Source organism: Amyelois transitella, chromosome 14 (genome assembly GCF_032362555.1).
Source record: "Amyelois transitella isolate CPQ chromosome 14, ilAmyTran1.1, whole genome shotgun sequence".
Lineage (NCBI taxonomy): Eukaryota > Metazoa > Arthropoda > Insecta > Lepidoptera > Pyralidae > Amyelois > Amyelois transitella.
The window spans coordinates 5,864,279-5,885,506 of record NC_083517.1 but is presented as its reverse complement, the minus strand read 5'-3'; the positions used below and the strand labels follow the sequence as shown (position 1 = coordinate 5,885,506).

The following is a 21,228-nucleotide window of genomic DNA, read 5'->3' as shown; positions in this document are numbered from 1 at the left end:
CTCGTTGACTTCTAAATTAGTAAAAGTTAGTAAAGGTCATAACTGTAAAAGTCAGAAGTTCAATGATACAATTATTTTACAACTTTGAAAACTAATTTGGCACTTAAAATTAACCTAATTAAAAATCTGTTACGGCATCCTCCCAAGTTACAAGATTTATCCAATAACACCTTGCTGAAAAGCTGTGACACAGATCAGAAAAATAATCACTAGAAAATATAACTACTTATTATAGGTATCTAATAATTATTTAAAACTTAAAATAATATAGTTAATCCATTTTTAGTAAATAAAATATCAGACAGAAGCTAGATAACTCTGACGTTAATTTCTGTTTTGCATATTAGATACAGCTTTATTTGGACACCAATCACTTTAGCAAAAGTGGAAAAATTCTTGTGGGAAAAATATTGTCACCTTGAAATTTATAACCATCTTGAGTTATGTCTTGTGACTGACCGTGGAATGGCTCATCACTGGTGTGTTCTCTAAGACGTAATTGTTAGAATAGGTAGGTCTGTGCACTGTTTGGACGGCCCCGACCCGTCCCATCATTGAGACACAAGCTAGGCTTGGCCGCTCTCCACAGTACACCATAGAAATTCGTGCGCGCCAGCGGTGTCCAACATCGGCCATATCTAAAGCCCTCGAGGCCGAAGGAAAACGTGCATTTGCAGTAGTTTTACCACAGAAAAGTTCACGAGACCAGAACGACAAGGTCTCTTGACACATTTATGTTCGCTTTTGTGTTGAACTGTTTAGTGAATTAGCGAATTAACTTTATGGATCTTTATTTGATCGTGTTAAAACCATCGATCGGCGGTTTTGTCCAGTGTGTCAAGGACGTTATTTATGGCAGTGTAAATATCACAGAGCGACTGTTTTCCCAAGTTTGAAGTCTACGCACTTGCGCATTAGGTTAGTTTGGTCAAATTTGTCAGTTGTACGTTTGAAAATTTAAAACTTTTGGTTAAACACCAACAGCTTAAACATCGTAGCTATTATTATTCTTTATTTTGTGGACTAATTACTGTTCTAATAGATCATATTAAGCACAATTTTTGCTATAGATCGTATATTAGATCGATTTCGTATATTAGATCCGACTTAAAATGTCTAAAACCGATGCTAAAAGTAAAATTAACTGTTAATTGATACAATAATTATCAATTCAATTTATTTTGTCTGTATATTTGCTGTATGGGACAACGAATCCCGTCCTATAGATACAGAGATTTTCTATAACGGTATACGTATATAATATTTTACTATTCAAATTTAAACGCTATCCCGAAATCTGCACTTCATCAAATGTTATGAAAATTAATTTTTATCAGTAATTAAATAAATATAAGTATTAAATAGTAAGTATTGTGAAAGTTGATTATTAAGCACACTTTCCCCATATATATTTCTGAAATATGTCACACATACATACTAATAATGTCGTTAGAATTTATAGAAGGATTTCTGAATTTTTATCCATTTAGGAATCAAACAGAACTATAATGCCCGTACAAAATAACTTTAGTATTTTGTTATTCTATGAAATCACACAAATCTTGTGCAAATTCCCATGCTGGTCACTATTTGAACTTAATTCCATCATTAAGCCATAAACGGAACGTCATTGTACCTACGTATGTATGAAATCAATTGATTGCAATTCACGATAGGTTCTGAAAGTCTGTTGACGTTACTTTATGTATTATATCAGTATTCATAGAAACCTAAAAATGCTTTATTTGTCATGGTATGAGTAAGGACGTGTATCAATTCGATACACATGCAAAACTAAGAATCGTTACTGATACTATTAATAATATATTTATCATAAGACAGTTCCACTTTGATTCACTTATCATTTATGTTAAAAACATATGGTTATCAACGTCTTTATTATATCCTAATGAGCATAATCTCCATAAAAGTCAAATATATCCATAAAACATTCGTATATGCATACTTTATTTTTTAAGGCTGTTTAACTTGCTTATACTTGACATATAAATGTGATGAAATGATGAATATTACTCCATGGACACAGGTAGCTTACGTAAGTGTTCATAGAAACTCACATTATTCTTCTAATAAAGTAGTTGAGTACATCTAATTGTCCTCATTATACCATTAACAGTTTAATTTTTAACAAGTTTTTATATGAACTTTAGTTTCAATGACCTAGAGTTGAGGGCAAAGCCTAACAACATAGGTATGTTACACATTTACTTGTCTATTTTTTACATGCCATAAAAAATCAAAATGATTTTCTCTGACCTAACATACTCATAGAAAAAGTAGTTTTGCATTTAGCACTAGTCACTGTCGTGTCGTCTAAATTGTCATTACTTCCTACATACAAACATGCATTAAAAGTTTATATCCCTTACAAGATATACAGACCCTATAATATGGAAAGACTCGAAGGTCACGTTAAAATGAATTGAAATTAAGATCCCAAGTTTATATGTTTTTCCCTTTTTTACTGTTACAATCTGCACGGAAATAGAAGCAGCAGCACGGAATAGTTCACACAATTTTTTTAAGCTTCCTTGTATTTTTCTGTCATCTTATAATTTATTCCATTCAATTCTGCTGTGTCACAAATTTATGTCTTGTACCAAAAACTTCAAATTAAATACATAAAATACCTTTTCAAATTGGTTCTTAAGGAACAACCGATATAACATATTTTGTCCCGATTCCACAAGCGCATGCTCAGCTCATTACAGCATTGAATATGATGTCACCTCTGTAAACGTTTAATACTAATAAATTCCACGAGACTCTAACATTTACTAATTATTACGGTACCTACTGAGGTGGCACACATAAAATTATATTTTAATGGAGAATTTTATGAATGCATCATATGGACTTGACGTAATGTTCGGTAAAATTAACAGGTTTTCCTGTCATGGAAATAACATTATTAACAAAAAAAGAACGTTAAATTTTACGGAATAAAAATGTTATTACGAAAAATATTACTTACGAAAATATTTTGTTACTAAGCTCTTGATTTTATCGTGAACAGATAAGAATATAATATAAGAAAATATAATTGAATAATTAGATAAATAAAAGCAAAACGGATATTATCTATGTAAATAAAAGCAAAACACAGACATAAAGTAAGATCTTTTAAAAAGGCTTTTCATGTTGGAGTAAACATTGAAGAAAAGAATGTTGGTAAAGTTATAAGAAATTTGAATCTGGTTATTGGTTTTTTCCACACATTTCATTTTTTTTTATTACGACATATAGGTACATTATGCCTTTAATGGGCTAAATAGATACTGCCTTTGAATCAAATGTTTACGCAGTCAAGTGTTTTATGTATTTTGCAGACTCGTTCACTTATCTTTCACAGAAACATTCCATAAAGATTAATTGTATAAACTATTACGACGACAAACATACATACGGCTTTAGTGGCAAGCGTGCGTTCCGAACCTAAGTACGGTTGACAAATTATTTTACAATTCGGAAGACAGTATTCTTTCGGAGAACAATAACGGGATTTTGATTTCAAAACAAAGGCGTACGCAGAAGCCATTTCTCTTAAATTTATGGATAGTACCTACATAAATTGCTATACGCAACCAATTTGCCTCTAACATTTTTTTTGATAAATTAAATTGCAAAAAGTATAGGTACTAGTAGTTTTTTGACATTATTCTTTACAAAAAATTAGGAAAATTCAAATTTTTTATGTTTATTGTTATAAGTATGGATATTACATGATGTTTTAAACAACAGCAGAGAATTTAAAATAGAGCATTTGTGAATAAGAAGAATCTTTTAAAATTATTACATAGGTATTTAATTTCTTAGAGTTTTGTGTTTGATTGTATAACTTGTAGACATCTTTATAGGTGTTGATTTTAGTAATATTTTACAAAATGCTATTCTGCATACAACGTCGTATGCTGTTGTCAAGGTCTATTTGAAGACACTTTTGTCACTGATTTTACGCTCAATTTTCACAGATCGCCGAACGCAGATTGAGCGTCGCTTTTGCCGTTTCGCTACAGTAGTTATCCATAAACTAAAGCTGATTATACACGTATTAAAATAGAGAAGATTTAATGGTTTTTGGAAAAATAAAATACCTAGGTGCGTGTCGGGCTAGGTGCAATGTAAAATAACTTAAATTTTTGAGTCACTGTGCTCTTTTTTTATGATATTTGAACAATATTTTTCGTTTCCAAGTATGCACATTTTATAGCCTACACGACTAGTAATTTTTAAACTTATTAAATAAATCTTATAGATTATTTTTTGTTTCGATGAACCACCACTGAGGTTGCGGCTGTCAAACGGAATTCTAGTTCGGGCTCGTCCTAACGGATTGACATCGAGCTCCTCCAGGAACAAAAATAATATTAATTATGATGAAGAATAAATAGTAGCGTATTTATTTACTCCATTGTAAACATGGATTAATGACTGGCTAGGACCTTGACGAGATACGTCTAGAACTCAAACCATTCAGTTAGTTACTTATTTAACAGTTACGCCATACTGCTTCGTGTTTTATTATGCGAATAATATTCTTCTCAGCTAATATATAAATGTTTATATAATTGTAATTCCCGAACCTATTCTTCCCTGCATGAGCCACATAAAAGAATTAAAAAAAGGGAAAGAAGCTACCGGAGAAGAAGCAGAAGTCGAGTTAATAAAATGCCTAAGCTATTTTGTATATATGTATAGATTCCATTTCCAGCTTTTATCCGGAGTTTTATATACTATAGGTATTCCTAAATTAAAAATAAATGTGTTATTGAGATATAATTTATATTATAAGCGGATTCTTGCCATTCAGGTAGAACCTGAATAATTCTTCAGTTACTTGAATGGTGATAGATATGTCAGTCAGTTACATTTTCGTTTAAATAAGTGTACAGATATACACAATCACATAAAGTTCACATTGGTAGCATTAAGCATGTAATGTGAGCAGACATGTTACACATACAAATAACCCAATTAAGTTAATGCTAAAGGTTGATTCACTTCACTAGATGGGAATGTTCTACGAACTTAAGTAGTGGGTTGTTCATTAATGTTTTTTTTAAATTCAAATATTTAGTGCACATGTTTATTGATAAAGAATAAATTATCTATTTACATACAAACGTATATTAAGACGTGTATTTTATTTACAGTATAATGGCTCCAGCGCAACAGAATGATATTGCGCACGAGCATATGCATCGTCAGCTGAAGATGAGGCTCGCCCCACGTGACCAAACTAGTGAAAATACAGACACCTGTGATAATAATAATTCAGTGTTAAGTGCCAGTGATAAAATTAATGCAGAAGCAGAATTCGATCTTAGTAAATACGAATCTATGGAATTTAGGCCGCGAATCAGGTGGCCCGATTTAACAGTGCAAATATCTTTACATTTAGTTTCAATTTATGGACTTTATTTGATTTTGACAAATCAAGTTAAATTATGGACGTTATTGTTTGGTAAGTTTGTTTTTACATACATACATACATAAAATCACGCCTCTTTCCCGGAGGGGTAGGCAGAGACTACCTCTTTCCACTTGCCACGATCTCTGCATACTTCTTTCGCTTCGTCCACATTCATAACTCTCTTCATACAAGCTCGGCGGTTTCGGGTACTTTTGACCTGACCCTTTACCAGGACGTCCTTAATTTGATCAAGATACGTTCGTCTAGGTCTTCCCACTCCGACCTTTCCCTCCACACTCTCCTTGTATATCTGCTTAGTCAACCTGCTTTCATTCATCCTCTCCACATGACCGAACCATCTTAACATACCCTTTTCTATTCCTGTAACTACATCTTCTTTCACATCACAACATTCCCTTATCACGCTGTTCCTTATCCTGTCACTCAATTTCACACCCATCATACTCCTTAACGCTCTCATTTCCACTGCATTTATTCTGCTTTCATGCTTCTTTTGCCATACCCAACTTTCACTCCCATACATTAATGTCGGGACCAACACGCCCCTGTGCACAGCCAGTCGAGCCTTTTTGGATAGTTTCTGACTGCTCATAAAGGCATGCAAAGCTCCATTCACCATGTTCCCCGCGTTCACTCTCCTTTCAATATCACTATCATACTTGCCATCTGATGTAAACTTTGATCCTAGATATACAAACTCTTTCACTTGCTCCACTTTTTCTCCTCCAATCAAAATATTACATGCTGTCATTTCTTTCTCCATTTCAAAAACCAGTGTTTTAGTTTTACTTACGTTCACTTTCATTCCTTTCTCTTTTAAAGCTTCATGCATACAGTTTACCATCTCCTGTAACTCCTCCTCTGATGACGCCAGTATAACCTGATCGTCGGCATAGAGCAGACATTTGACGAGTAACTCATTCATCCTTAATCCACTTTTAGACTCTTTCAAATCTGTCAAACAGCTATCCATAAATAGGTTGAACAGCCACGGTGACGCAACACATCCTTGCCTAACGCCTTTCTCAATCTTAAACCACTCAGTGTGCGCTCCGTTTATCCTGACACAAGCACTCGAATCCTCATATAAGGATTTCAGTGCTCGTATTAAGAGACTGCTCACCCCATGCATAGAAAGTGCTGACCACAATTCATTCCTCTCAACTCTGTCATAGGCCTTTTCCAGATCTACGAATGTGCAATAGACTTTTTGACTCTTGGCCAAAAACTTTTCGGCTATGCACCGCAAGGAAAAGACCTGATCAGTACATCCCATTCCCTTTCGAAATCCCGCTTGAGCATCCCATATTTTGTCATCAGTTTCATTCCTGACTCTATTAATCAATACCTTAGCATACAATTTGCCGACGACGCTAAGCAGGCTTATACCACGATAATTTTTGCAGTCCAGCTGTGACCCTTTTCCTTTGTAAAGTGGCACGATAACAGCCTTACACCAATCTTTTGGTACTCGGCCGCTTCTCCAACACAAATTGAAAAGGCAGTACAACTGACTAGCTACTACGCCTTTTCCTGCTTTAAGCATCTCGACCGACACTCTATCACACCCAGCAGCCTTTCCCGCTTTCATACTCTTAAGTGCTTCCACAATTTCGAACATTTCAATTTCGCCTTCCATCTCATTCTCTTTTTCTTCGCTATAGCAGAAATCTTTCTTATTTCCTTCCTTTTTTTCAAATAAACTTTCAAAATAGTCCTTCCATATCTTTAGTACACATTCTTCTCCTTTCACAACGCTACCATCCTGGCATCTGATCCTAGTCAGCTCTCTGGTTATAGTATTTCCTCGGGCTGACCTTACGGATTTCCAGAATACTTTCAGATTTGACTGAAAGTCTTCTGATAGCCTTTTATCAAAATCCTCTTTATACTCTTCTTTCTTTCTAATCACAGCTTTCTTAACCAAATCTTTCATTTTCTTATATTCCTTACGTGCTTCATTCACATCTTCATCAATAACCTCTTGCATTCTTAAGTTAGCTTTTGCTGCTAACAAATCCAGCCATGCTTTCTTCTTTAATCGCACAAGTTCTTGCACATCTTTACTCATCCACGCATTTTTGTGATTTTTTCCTTTCCTTCTTCTACTTACACCACACACTTCAACAGCTACTTTCACAATTCTTTCTTTAAATTCCTTCCATCCATCTTCAATATCGCTCATTTCCTCTAAATCTTCAAATTCATCCTTCAGTCTATTAATATACTTCTTACCTACATCCATATCTTGCAAATTTTCTACTTTTACTCTTTCCAAAGCGCTGGTTTGCTCCCTTACCCTGTGCCGCCAGCGATTGAAGATACCCCTTATCCGGGATATCACCAGTAAATGGTCCGAGTCAATGCCAGCACCGCGATATGCACGGGTATCCAGCACTTTGTTCTTCAATCTTTCATCTACAATCACAAAGTCTATCATACTTTTTAAAATACCTTCCACTCTTGTGTAGGTGTGGATCTCTTTATGTTGAAACATTGAGTTCGACACAAAAAGATCCCACTCTAGACAAATTTCTAATACACTTCTTCCATTATCATTCACCTTTTCGTCACCAAACGCACCAAGCACCTTTTCATATCCATCACGCTTTACACCCACCCATCCATTAAAATCACCTAACATAATAATCTTCTCATTTGGCTTGGTAACTTTCAATACTTCTCTTACACTATTCCAGAACTCCTCGTTTTCGCTTTTTGCTGATGTTGTACCCCTCGAACCCACATCCCAAGGTGCATAAACACCTAGAACGAAGATCCGAGTGATTCCAACTTTCAGCCTAATCCATAGAAGACGAGGGCTGACACACTCATACTCATTCACGCACTCAGCCATTCGTGCAGAAAGAATTAGACCGACCCCTTGACAGCCTCGGCTGGTACTGGAAATTCCAGACCAATACGCCGTGTAAGGGCCGTGCTGCGTCGCGTCGCATCCTTTCCGCTTCGTTTCATTCACGCACAACACATCCAAACGTCTTTCATCCATCATCTGGCATACTTCCTCAATCTTATCCTTCATTCCTCCTCTTACATTCATCGTCGCAAAGCGGCTTTCAGCAGACCGCATACCGCTCCCGCCGGGAACGAGACGTGATGGGGTGCGGACACCATCGCCGCCATTTATATGCTTTTTAAGGTTCATAATGCGATTCCCACGAGACGCTAGGGAAAAATTTTGTCCGCCCCAGCAGAGCCCCGCATGCCAGGGTAAGGCTAGCCATTACCTGGGGGTCGCCCAACCCCATGGCGGAAGTGGCACGCTCGAGACTAGGCTCGCCCCTAGCCATGCATCCATCGGCGCGGCAGACCTTAGATTGGCAGGGATTTACATTAAAGAGGAATCCCAAGTCTATCCCTTAGTCGGCTCTTACGACATCCGTGGGAAAGAGATGGAGTGGTCCTATTCTTTTGTAATGGTGCCGGGAACCACACGGCAAGTTTGTTTTTATTAAATATAATTATTATTTCTGTTCTTTTTCCAACTTTCACTTACTGTTTAAAATGATATTTTAAACATGGTACCAATTTTTTTTGGGTGATTGATCATCTGCTTTTCAACCTTTAAATATACTGATTCGGTCAGTCTGTCGAAAGCCGACAACGTTCAATCCTAACCTATGTACCTAAGTCAGGTTTATACCAAATACCAAACGACTCCAGCCTGACTTTCGTAACCTTGCATTGGAACCTAAGTCATGGTTACAAATCCAGTTGTCAGAATGTGCAAATTTTCTGATGAAGTTGTACCTCACCAAAAGAGCATCAGTTATCAAAGCAAAAATAACTCTCCAAAGAGTTAGTAGATCATGCTTTTTTAGTCGAATACCCTAACCACTGACTCTTTTCCACTCTTCGATTCGTCATATTCTGTATCGAATATGTAAAAATAGATTTTGTACTATTTGGTTATAAAATACTTATAGTGGTGCCGTGTGGTTCCCGGCACCAATACAAAAAAGAATAGGACCACTCCGTCTCTTTCCCATGGATGTCGTAAAAGGCGACTAAGGGATAGGCTTACCAACTTGGGATTCTTTTTTAGGCGTTGGGTTAGCAACCTGTCACTATTTGAATCTCAATTCTATCATTAATAAGCTGAACGTGGCCATTCAGTCTTTTCAAGTCTGTTGGCTCTGTCTACCACGCAAGGGATATAGACGTGACCACATGTATGTATGGTTATAAAATACTATCAAAGTCCGTTAAGATTTATACCCACATTTTATTTCTTTGAACTTTTTGTACCTTCTAGTTCTTTTTGTACCCGCCTCAGGTTCGCTCGTAGTAAACAGTAATAGAATTTCCGAAGATAAGTTTTTACAAACCAATAAACAAATTAAGTTAAAAACTTTACAATAAGTCCTCCAGTGCAACTTGGCGCACCAAAAGTAGGTGTATGTGTGCGCCAAGTTACACATGCAAAGCAAAACATGGTTGAGACTATGAGATATGTACGAACCTTACATATGTACAATACGATTCATTCTGTAAGGGTTCTTTTTAATTACAATACCCGTAAATTGCCTTCCAGCTCTTGGCACGATATACACATCTGGGTTTGGCATCACCGCGGGCGTGCACAGACTGTGGTCACACCGCGCGTACCGGGCGCGGCTGCCCTTGCGCATCCTCCTAGCGTTCCTTTTCACCATCACAGGACAGGTGAGCATACCCATATATTACGGAATAACTGAAAAATTAATAATATAATTAAAATTGGGAAACTCGGCCATTAGATGGTGATTCTACACTTTTTATTATTATTAAAATACTTACCAAAGATTTAAAATTTGGCATGTCTGTCCCATATGTGGTCTAAGGGTGAAAAGAACAAGAGAGAATGGAATAGGATGGAAAACTAACAAGATATTTTTGCATTCACGGGCGTATTCTAGTCATGTTGTTGTTAACCAGCCACTTACAGCAAAAAGCAGGGCGTCCGTTTTGGAAAAAAGATCATCGAGAAGACATCATTTTTATTTATAAAACCTAATACTAGTTTTTACCTTAACTTCGGCCGTGCAAATTGAGAGCTACATGCCGAAGAATACAGATTTTCGATAGTACAATTGAAATTATAGATATTACTGCAATGAAATGTACTGTCTTTCTCCAGACTCTTAATTATATAAACGCAAAATTTCTGGAAGATAAATTCAGATGATAGCATAGGTTACAGACAAACTTACTTTCGCATTTATAATTTAAGTTAAGATTCTCAATATGAAAGCGAGATAAAATTATGTTTTATAAGTAGGCGATAAATAATAAAGGTACTTATTTGTGGTCGATATGTCATTAATTCCATTCCAATAACTACTAAATAAATAAAATATTCCTATATAAACATTATTGTGTTACGAGATAATAACTCAACGAAACTATATTTTATAATCAACTAGAGGCCGCCCGCGACTTCGTCCGCATGGAAACCCTATCAATCCCGCGGAAACTCCGGGATAAAAAGTAGCTTATATATTATTCTGGGTCTTCAGCTACCTACATATCAAATCAATTCATCATAATCGGTTCAGTAGTTTTTGCGTGAAAGAGTAACAAACATCCATACTGACATACTCACAAACTTTCGCATCTATAATATTAGTAGGATTTATTTGAATTTACGTCAATTACATAGCTGTCATTTGCGTTTTGTTATTCCAAGTCTAATTCTTTTTTGTTATACCACGTTTTATAGTGTCTGACGTTTCATGTCAAGTCACACGGGAACGCTGTCGAACGGGATAAAAAGTATCCTATGTCCGTCTCCTGGCTCTAAGCTACCTCCCTACCATTTTTCAGCCAAATCTGTTCTGCCGTTCTTGAGTTATAAGTGGTGTAACTAACACGACTTTCTTTTATATATATAGATACGTATATAGATAAACATCTAAGACCCAGGCCAATCAGAAAAAGTTCTTTCCTCATCATGCCCTGACCGGGATTCGAACCCGGGACCTCCGATGTCACAGACAAGCGTACTAACGCTACGCCACAGAGGCCGTCTTGGCAAAGGAAGACTGAAAAAGAAACCTAACATTACTCCTACTCTTTTGTATTTAACATGTGGAATTAGCCGTTGTAAGTTATTGCTACCAAAAGAACGATAATTCCTTCTTATAATGGATTTAATTGATAAATCCCAACTAATATTTTCAATTTGATGTCTCTTCACGTGTTATTATATCTATATATTTATTATTATAAAGAGTCTGCAGAAGGGTCCTTTTCATTACGGTAAAAAACATGTATGTATTGTAGGTGGCGCTAAATAAGCGGTTGTATGTGACGTTTAATTCGTACGAGCGAAGCTGCGGGTAAAAGCTATTATAACATAAAATACATTGAAAGCTACTTTGTTTTAACTATATCCTTTCCTTGGATTGCGTGCTCGAAAGTACTTTGTGCCCATATATTGTTAACGGCACCTCTGACCCGATTATTGACCTGAAACTACATGCAGGTATACACCTTGATTATTATCACTAGCTGATAATACTTACATTTCGTTTTCAGAAATAATTTCCCAGAGTCTCAGGTTATCTAAATATTTTACCTTATCTTGCTTAAAGGATCAGTCATAAGAAACATGGAGGTGGTATGATGTGTAATATAATTTTTTTTATCCGAATATGGGTCTAAAATATCCTCGGTTATATACAACATTTTTGATACGTACAACCCGGACGACATAGGCCCGAACTTTGCACTCTATTTAACAAGCTTATGTTCCTACATTACACTGATAGGTACATTCGCTGAGAGAAACATTTAAAACGACCTCGCCACCACATCAAGTCAATTGGACCTATTGAAGACGATACATAATATTTCATTTGCTTTGTTGTTAAGAAGATATCATCAACGATAAAAAAGTCATCCGTTACCGATTGACTGAGTTACTGAGTGACGAAAAACGTACAACCGAAAATCCTTATCATAAGAAGCTGACATTTGGCATGTACCCATGTAAAAATAATTTTAATTTTACCAGGGTAGACCTACAGACGTATTCTAGTTTAATATGAATGTTGTGAAATCCTTCCAACATTAGAAAATTTCGATGCACTAGTTTTTAAGTGCGAAAATTTTTGACTCAAAATATACACAGGTCGAGATGAAATGTTTCTATTCTATTCTGTTGGAAACGTATGGAGAATAGTTGATAAATCGAAAAAATTTAGACATATACTACATAAAATGTCACAAATAGCTAATGTTAGACATTATTTGAGACATTAAATGAAAAAAGCTTGTTAAAACTATCTTTTTTCAATCGTAGTCTTTCAGATCGACCTACTTATTCAAGTGGCCCAATTTTTTCTCCTGAGTGTACTAGAAGTATCCTTGGTTGTTCGTAGGCACACTTCAAGTTTTAGGTTAGTGACGCTTAGTGTCCTTGAAACAGATAAGAATCATTACGTATCTGTCTAGTGGTCTACATTTCTGTTACTTTAACGGTATCTATTAATCGATCAATTACGAGTCAAGGGAAGCTACACGACCACAAAATTTTCACGTGCTCGACGTCCCGTAGGCCAAATATAAGTCCATTAGCATGTCATCTCAACAGCCGCTGTAATGTGCTTGGAATTGCCTCGCACGACATAACTCCCGTTTTGAAGTGGTGGGGCAATCATCGCTGTTGCCGAGCTAAACTAGTGTTGCAGCATTTCAGATTTTATTATATCGTCAAGTGCTTTGATTAATTAAAGCAATGTGAAATGAGCTAGAATGTTGGTGCTACTTAAGAAAAACTTTATCGTAGCGTCCTGTTTAGTAGTAGTTACCATTACAATAACTTACATATTTGTTGTAGCGTGATATCTATACTTGGGCTTTGGACCATCGCGTCCACCACAAGTACACAGAGACCGTGGCGGACCCCCACGACGTGCGCCGAGGGTTCTGGTTCGCTCACGTGGGCTGGCTGGTCCTTACCCCGCACCCTGCCGTAGAAGACCGCCGAGACGCTCTAAGGAAGACTTCCATAGACCTACTGGCTGATCCAGTAGTGAGGATACAAAAAAAGTAAGATTCGCTTAAATATATCTGTTACGGAATTATTTATTTTTGTAGTTAAGGTGTTTTGTGTCGGTACACAAGATCGATATTAAAAGAATATGTCTACAAAATAGATATTTTTTCTACAATTCTAATGAGTTAATTTGTCTATAATACCTTGCTGGTCAAACGGGTTGAATAATTTAAACGATCACATTAGGTAATGTGTTTTACTTCCTGTATGACTTGTAGGTATCGCAAATTATGCTGCCTTGCTACTAAGTATATTATAAGAAAACACTTTCTTATCCCAAGGTCCACCTTTACCTAACAGTAGGTACATCACATGAAAAGATTCGGCAAAGGTTTTAAGGTTGCCTGTCGCCATTGTGTTTATGTTAATAACGTCCTAAATATCAATATTACGATCACGCCATGAATGAATGAAAATTGCGGACCGCAATTTTCATTCATTCATGGCATCAGCTTTATTCAAAATTTAATAATTACACATATTTGTTTCAGATTATTCATACCACTGTTTGGATTACTTAACATTATCTTGCCAATATGGATACCCTGGCATTTCTGGCAGGAATCTTTGGTCAACAGTTTCGTAGTTAGCTTCGTTTTGAGATTCACCATCACGCTGAACATCGCTTTCTGCGTCAATAGCTTCGCTCACTTATGGGGAAATAAACCCTATGACAGGTAATTTTACAATTACTTTTGCCTTTGTGGTTCCTGGCATTTTAAGATAGAACCTGAAATTACTGTATAAATACCTTTCCTTCTTTTTTTTTTGGCGATGGGCTAGCAACCTGTCACTATTTGAATCTCGATTCTATCATAAAGCCAAATAGCTGAACGTGGCCATTCAGTCTTTTCAAGACTGTTGGCTCTGTCTACCCCGCAAGGGATATAGACGTGACAATATGTATGTATGTATAACTTAAGTCTATATTGATTAATTCATCTTCAGCTAGGTACAATGATCAGACACGAGTTGCTTCGTGTGTCTTATAATTTAGCTCCTATACCTACACATGATTTTGGCAGTTTTCTTTAATTTGTTAATATAAAAATAAAGGGTAGGTATACTTTTTCACGCCAAACATATGATTATTGTTACTACGCTGTGAATGTGTGTGTATACCTCAAAGCGCAGTTGTAGTAAGATTAATAATTCAACATCCATTAGCCTAAAATACTGTTTATTTTAGGCTATTATATTGAGATTTTCGTAGCATAAATAGCTTCCCGCAATTTCAATGTGAACCATGAGCGAAATACATATATCGGAAAATTATTCATGCGCGCTGAGCAGTCGCTTGCAAAGTGTAGTGTGTGTACAATAAACTGTCAATGCTGACACACTGTGATTGCCTGGGTACTCAATATAACCTGCAAGGTGTCATGTTGGAACCTGACTTATTCTCTCTTACTACTCATATTCGACTCTAAATAGTTAAACCACCGAAACAAATGCCAAAAGGATAACGAAAAACTAGACCCTAAGTACTAAATCTAACGTGCCTAGTCCTATATGAGTATTATTCTGATTTCAGTGATGTCCAATGTTTTACGTTTGTTTCACTCATATCGTTATTAAGCCAATCATAATGCGTGATTAATTTTAATGGTCGTCCACGTACTTATTTTATTACTTCTTTATATTCCACTACTGTAACTGCGATATAGGGATTCGTTACGAGTATTTATTATATGAAGAGAGTTATGAATGTGGATGAAGCGAAGGAAGTATGCAGAGATCGTGGCAAGTGGAAAGAGGTAGTCTCTGCCTACCCCTCCGGGAAAGAGGCGTGATTTTATGTATGTATGTATGTAATGTATGTATTATATTTCTATTTTCTGTATATCGCCCAAAATGCCCACTAAGTATATTAGGTAAACCTTTCCTCGAAATTAATATGTGTCTTCGCTACATGTACTCTTGTACTTTTTAAGGAACTTTTTTCAATATTCACATATAAGCACTAAACACTCATATGCTTTTCCTTTGACATGTATTGAATATAGTCCATTAATCATAATCGTAAGTTCAAACACGCACCGAAAAGCAATTTATGGTATAATAATACAGTTAGGAGCATAAAATTCTGATAACCCTCAGGGCACAGTATTTACCACACTTTATTCCCTACAACTGAGTTCAATTTCCAGCGCAAACAAATATTCAACTGCACCTTACCCGCTACATGTATTTTTCTGTGGTTCTTTCAATTACGGGGTGAAAAAACAGCATGAGGCAAACACATTCAGGCTTCATGGATAAAGGGAATATGTCTAATTTAATCCTCCTGAAGGAACTTTGCTGTAACAATAATTCGAACTAATGAAGTACCTGGTATTACCTTACATCTCATTTTTTGTTGTCGCCGATTCAGGAAGGGCGTGCCCAGGATAAACTACAAAATATCGATGATTCTATGTGTTTTTGTATCCGATCCTCAACACAACCTTATAGCTAAATATGTTTTTAAATATTATTATTTTAATATACTGCTCACTTTACTGTACGTCTAAACATAAAGGCATGAACATATGATGATTAATTAATTTCCTTAGTTGTACAGCTACAATATCTACAGAAAGAAGCATACATAGGTATAAGTAGAGAATGCAACTCATAACAAGATTTCAAAACAATATACTTTTTAGGGCTTTTAAGAAAGATATAACTCGACTTGCAAAACCTTTTCCCATGGAGTCACTAGCGATCAAATTATTTCCCATACTAACACATACATATATAAAAAAATTAAACATGTAATTATCATATTCATATATACTATTTTATACATAACAAATTAATATCTTGTATCATATCATCATATATGTATACACAATAATACTATATTATATAATAATAGAAAGTAAATACTTAACTGCACAATTTGTCAAAAGATAAAGAAGCCCAGGGTCTACTACCATAAGTATTTGTATAGTTAAAAGTAGACTCCAACAACAAATTTGTAAAAATGTACTTAGCGAATAATTTTGTTTATACGAGAATCAACCAAATCGAAGTAGATCATCTAACAATGACGACTTTCTTTCATAGAAAGACATTACTCTAGAAGTCCAGTCATTGACTACTATGTTAATGTCTACTTAGAAATATAAGATTCTGATTTTTATACTATATAATTTACTAATAGATAAATAGATAATTAACTACTTTCTATAGATTTTTTTACATTTTTTTTTATTTTGGTTTTTAGGTTTATTAAACCAGTGGAGAATCAATTCGTGAGCTTGGCAGCCTTGGGCGAGGGTTGGCACAACTATCACCACGTATTCCCTTGGGACTACAGGACGTCTGAACTTGGAAGACTTAATATTTCCACCAGGTTCATCGACACTTTCGCCAAAATCGGATGGGCTTATGACCGTGAGTGTCTTCTGATTTCCATAATAACTTTCTGGATTAGCCAGTTTTTAATTTGGACTAGGAAAGTAAAGAAAGATTACAGAAGATTTCGTTGATTCTTATTTGTCCCCAGGAAACTGGTATGGTTTCGAAACAAAAAAAACTACAAACTTAATTTTAGAATCTGAAGATTTTAATCAAATAATAATTTTTGATATCTTTCTCTACCTACTCGTATTAAAAATTTATAACATTCTCTATAAACATTACATTACAGAATATACAGAGTGATTACAGGATTGTTGTATTTATTGATTACAGTTAAAGCTGCGACTTCTGTAATGATAGTGCAGAGAGCCAAGCGATGTGGTGACGGAACTCTAGGGGAAATAGAGGAACCAGATCCCGAGCTAGATGCGACCATACAAAAATCGATTCATCAAGACTAAAATCCTACCATAAAAAAATCAATTCACTAAGAAAAAAGCACGTCAAATACCGATCGATTTTAGTCGACTTTCTGAAGAAACTGAAGCGTGGATATTTGTAAAAATGCTATCAAATGTCTTAGTTGGCAATCGACTTTTATTCCAACGAACAAGAAAACAAATCCTGCTTAAAGGACCATTTTGCAGTAATTAAAATAATTTGTGATTTTCCTCAATACACAAGATCGAAAGGAGTATTGAATTAATTCAAGTGTAGTTTTCCAGATATATGTATAATGTTGTAAAGGAAAGAAATATGTAGTAAGATCTGCAAGGATCATGATATGTGAAAATACAAAGTCACTGAAGCATAGTGGCGAAGAGTGAAACTGGAACACGCAAAGATGAAACACAGAGTGAGAGATTACTTATTTATGACTTATTTTTTATCCCTTACACGGCCAACAAATAGACAGAAGGCAGAGCCTACGAACTTGAAAAAACTGAAAAGTCATGTTTAGTTAAATGGCTTTATGATTCAAATAGTGACTCGGGACGAACGTTCTGGTTCTCAGGTGTGAGGTGAAGTCTCCATAGCAAAGCAACGACAAGAAAAACTAATAAAGTAGCAACAAACAATCCAGTAGTGATAATAATAGTCTTCTTTAATAAAACATATTTTACTTAGGTTATGTAATGATGAAAGGGAAATTCTGAAGTTTTAATAAATTAAGTAGAAAGTCTACTAGTATACAAAACATAAGAGCTTCATTTATTTTGTTACTCTAAAGTTGTTTTAAAAGTTTAGAGTTGTTTTACATAACTACTTATATTTTTTGTTTCATACTATCTAGATGTTTTAGGTTTTTGTAAATAATTTAAGTGAACATAATTTTGTTATTGTATTAAGTACTTATACCATTTTTATAAAAATAATTGTTGTTAAAATTGTGAACATGATACATTTTATTTTTATTTATTTAAAAACATAAACTAATAAAACATTTTTGAAGATTACTACAATAACACCTAGGTTCTAGGTACTCCTGCCTATCCTAAGTGGAGAGGATCCCAAATCAAGGATTATAATCATGTTAATGAATGTGCATGAAAAATACCATTGCTAGTCGGACGATATTGTCTCTGTCTGCTTCTCCAAGAAAGAAATCTACTTCTTTATTATTCATAATCTGAGCATCTACAATTGAGTACATAATTTTGTAAAATTTAACATTATCTTGAAAAAGATACACAGTATATCTGACTCTCACACTGAAAGCAATGGTTTTCAAGGTATGGGCTAATTTAAAGCCTCACTGCCTCACTGCTGGTCCAACCATATTTTTATACGAATTTAAATTATAAATAAAATATAAGTCTTATAAAATACTTTTCAACAACATGAAACAGAAAAGTTTCTCTTACTTTTCCGTGGATTCTGTTACGGGTAGAAAACATTTAAATTTGAACTTAACAATTTAAAAAAATATTAATTATAAACTTATTTAATAAATATGTAACTCAAATAACTGTTTAAATAAACCAGCTGGATTATTATTAACAAAACGAAATGTTGGCTGCAAAATTTTAAAAACGTTATTTTAAACAATTGCTATGAAAAAGTAATTGCAGATAATTATAACGTCATAAAATTTATATTTCATCAAGTCTTTCCACCAAGAGATTCCAGAATATAAAAATATAAGTAGCTATCCGATCTTCCTCATAAGTATATATACCTGACCAAAGATATCACAAAACATTCCTTTAAAATATGTATTTATATATTTAATTTAATGGTAGGTTGTAAGTAAGACAATTTGTTATATATATCGGTTGTTTGTTAGTAAAGTTACATAGGTAGGTATTCATTTCATCGTTCTCTTTATTTAAGAATCAGTTTAAAATACAACTTTAACTTAAGAGAAAATTCAGTGAACTCATTTTCAAATTGTTTAAAGATATTCCATTAAGTAGAAGAGAAGCAAATATTGTATAACATTTATTGGATAACTTACCGTTGCTAAAAATAAACGTAGTTTTATTATGTTTAGCGTCCATTATTTAAAATGATCCTTTATCCCGTTCCCTTTATTCATATTGAATACCAGCTATTTCCCGCTACCTAACAAACATTCATGCTGTATTAAACTAAAATAGGAAAGAATTTTTACGTACGGTAAACGGGTAAACGAAGTTGCGGGCTCAGCTTGTTGTAAATAATTCCCTACATCGCAGCAAATCTACAAACAAATCATCGATTAGCTAAATGAAACCGTACTTACTCATGTCAAATAATAATCATTTACTGCCTAAAAAACCTACCAAGTGCGAGTTGGACGAGCCCATGAAGAGTTCAGTACCATTTTCTATCGATTAATTTGATACAAGCTTTATAGTCTTCCTGATTACAGCTTTATAGTCTTTTATAGACGGACATGGCGAAACTTTAAGGTCTCGTTTCTTACATTTGGCTACGGATCCCTAAAAACCACCACATAAAACTGGTCTTTAGGTTTTCCAAAAATAGTACAATTTTAATACTACATACACACTTTAAGAAACATGTCTTTATTTGATGTTTACGAACTGAGCCCACTGTAGCCGTGACTCCTAGGTCAGCAGGCAGAGGCAGCAAATAACATATTTATTTGTGAATTCAACATTATGTGCCCGTACATTGGCCTTATCACGTACGAATAGAGTCCCAATTGGTGTGAATTCTTTTTTGATATAGTCATCCACTGTACATTTCGTAAATAAAGTACTTTTTCTATTTGCAAGACAGCACGATAGATATATTTTTATTTTTTTATTCTAACAGTAGCTATCAACTTTTAGAAAATTTATTTGCTCAATTTATTGTGAATTTCTTTCGAGTTGAGATATTTTTTATTAGATTGTTCTTACTCAGATTATTTCGTGTCATTGTCATATCGTGATTGCTTTGTTGAGTAAACAATACTGAATTATCATGAAACTCTTATTGTTCCGCTATGCCCGCCTGCATGTCTGTCCGTCAACAACCATGATCAAGGTGTATTTCAATGATCTGAATGTTGATTCAAAACTTATCAGACGTCAGTATATAAAGTACTTAATGATTCGACTTCTAATTCAGCGAAGTGAAATAATGTTAACTTCCCTAAATGCTTACCTAGCTTCTGAATTCACAATAAGTAACTGACAAATTAGAAACGTAGTGAAGTACCTAATAGACGTACATACATAAAATCACGCCTCGTTCCCGGCGGGATAAGAAGAAACTACGTCGTAAAGATGCTTTAGATGAACTTGATATAATCCGTGCATACTTATTTCGTTTTTTAAAGAAGTAACAAACGTGTGAAGAAATAATTTATAAAAAATCCTTCTTCATTCTGTACAGGGTAAACATTTTGGGTTTGTGAATGATAAGTACAGTATCAAAACAAACAGGAGATATTGTATTGAAAGCTTCTAAATATTTATGAAGTCGATAATCAGGAGATTTGGATTTATCATGTAACTAATGGATTCGGTATTACCGAAATAGCGGTCATTAGTAAATTTATTTCATATTTAAAATATTTGATGTTCCCTGAAATACATAATGTTTGATGTTTCATTCATAAAAATATATTTTTTGTTTTATTCTTTTCGAAAGGGATTATGTCCTCAGGCCCGCCTACGTTAAACCGAAAATTTTGTTTATATTTCGTTCCAGAGGCGAAGAATCCTCCATAGACCAACCAAACTGCCAAATTATAACTGAATGTTTTCATTATATTATATTATTTATATATACTGCTGCTGAAATACCAGTGCTAAATGGCAAGCCGTATCTATCAAAGATAGCTAAAGAATACGAGTACCATACTTACCATATTAAACAATCTTGATAAACCGTTAAGTAAGAATCGCTCTGTATACACACCCCACAT

At 34.8% G+C, this 21,228-nt stretch overlaps 1 protein-coding gene across 2 annotated transcripts; it reads left to right on the top strand.

The window, feature by feature from the left end:
* The first annotated feature begins 542 nt into the window (after positions 1 to 542).
* LOC106141927 ((11Z)-hexadec-11-enoyl-CoA conjugase-like) lies at positions 543 to 19,322 on the top strand. 2 transcript variants are annotated; one of them, XM_060947784.1, is made up of 7 exons: positions 543 to 718; positions 5,175 to 5,485; positions 10,011 to 10,141; positions 13,299 to 13,510; positions 14,009 to 14,194; positions 16,729 to 16,898; positions 17,199 to 19,322. In XM_060947784.1, the coding sequence occupies exons 2-7, from the start codon at positions 5,179 to 5,181 to the stop codon at positions 17,324 to 17,326; spliced, it is 1,134 nt and encodes a 377-aa protein (XP_060803767.1). In that variant the 5' UTR covers positions 543 to 718; positions 5,175 to 5,178; the 3' UTR covers positions 17,327 to 19,322. The 2 variants fall into 2 exon arrangements, with proteins under 2 accessions (XP_060803767.1, XP_060803766.1); XM_060947783.1 differs by having other exon boundaries at positions 543 to 918.
* The last annotated feature ends 1,906 nt before the right edge of the window (positions 19,323 to 21,228 follow it).

Coding starts and splice junctions, on each gene's coding strand:
- LOC106141927 (XM_060947784.1), top strand. CDS start 5,179: ATGGCTCCAGCGCAACAGAATGATATTGCGCACGAGCATATGCATCGT. Junction 10,142..13,298: donor TTTTCACCATCACAGGACAG/GTGAGCATACCC, acceptor TATTTGTTGTAG/CGTGATATCTATACTTGGGC. Junction 16,899..17,198: donor AATCGGATGGGCTTATGACC/GTGAGTGTCTTC, acceptor TATTGATTACAG/TTAAAGCTGCGACTTCTGTA.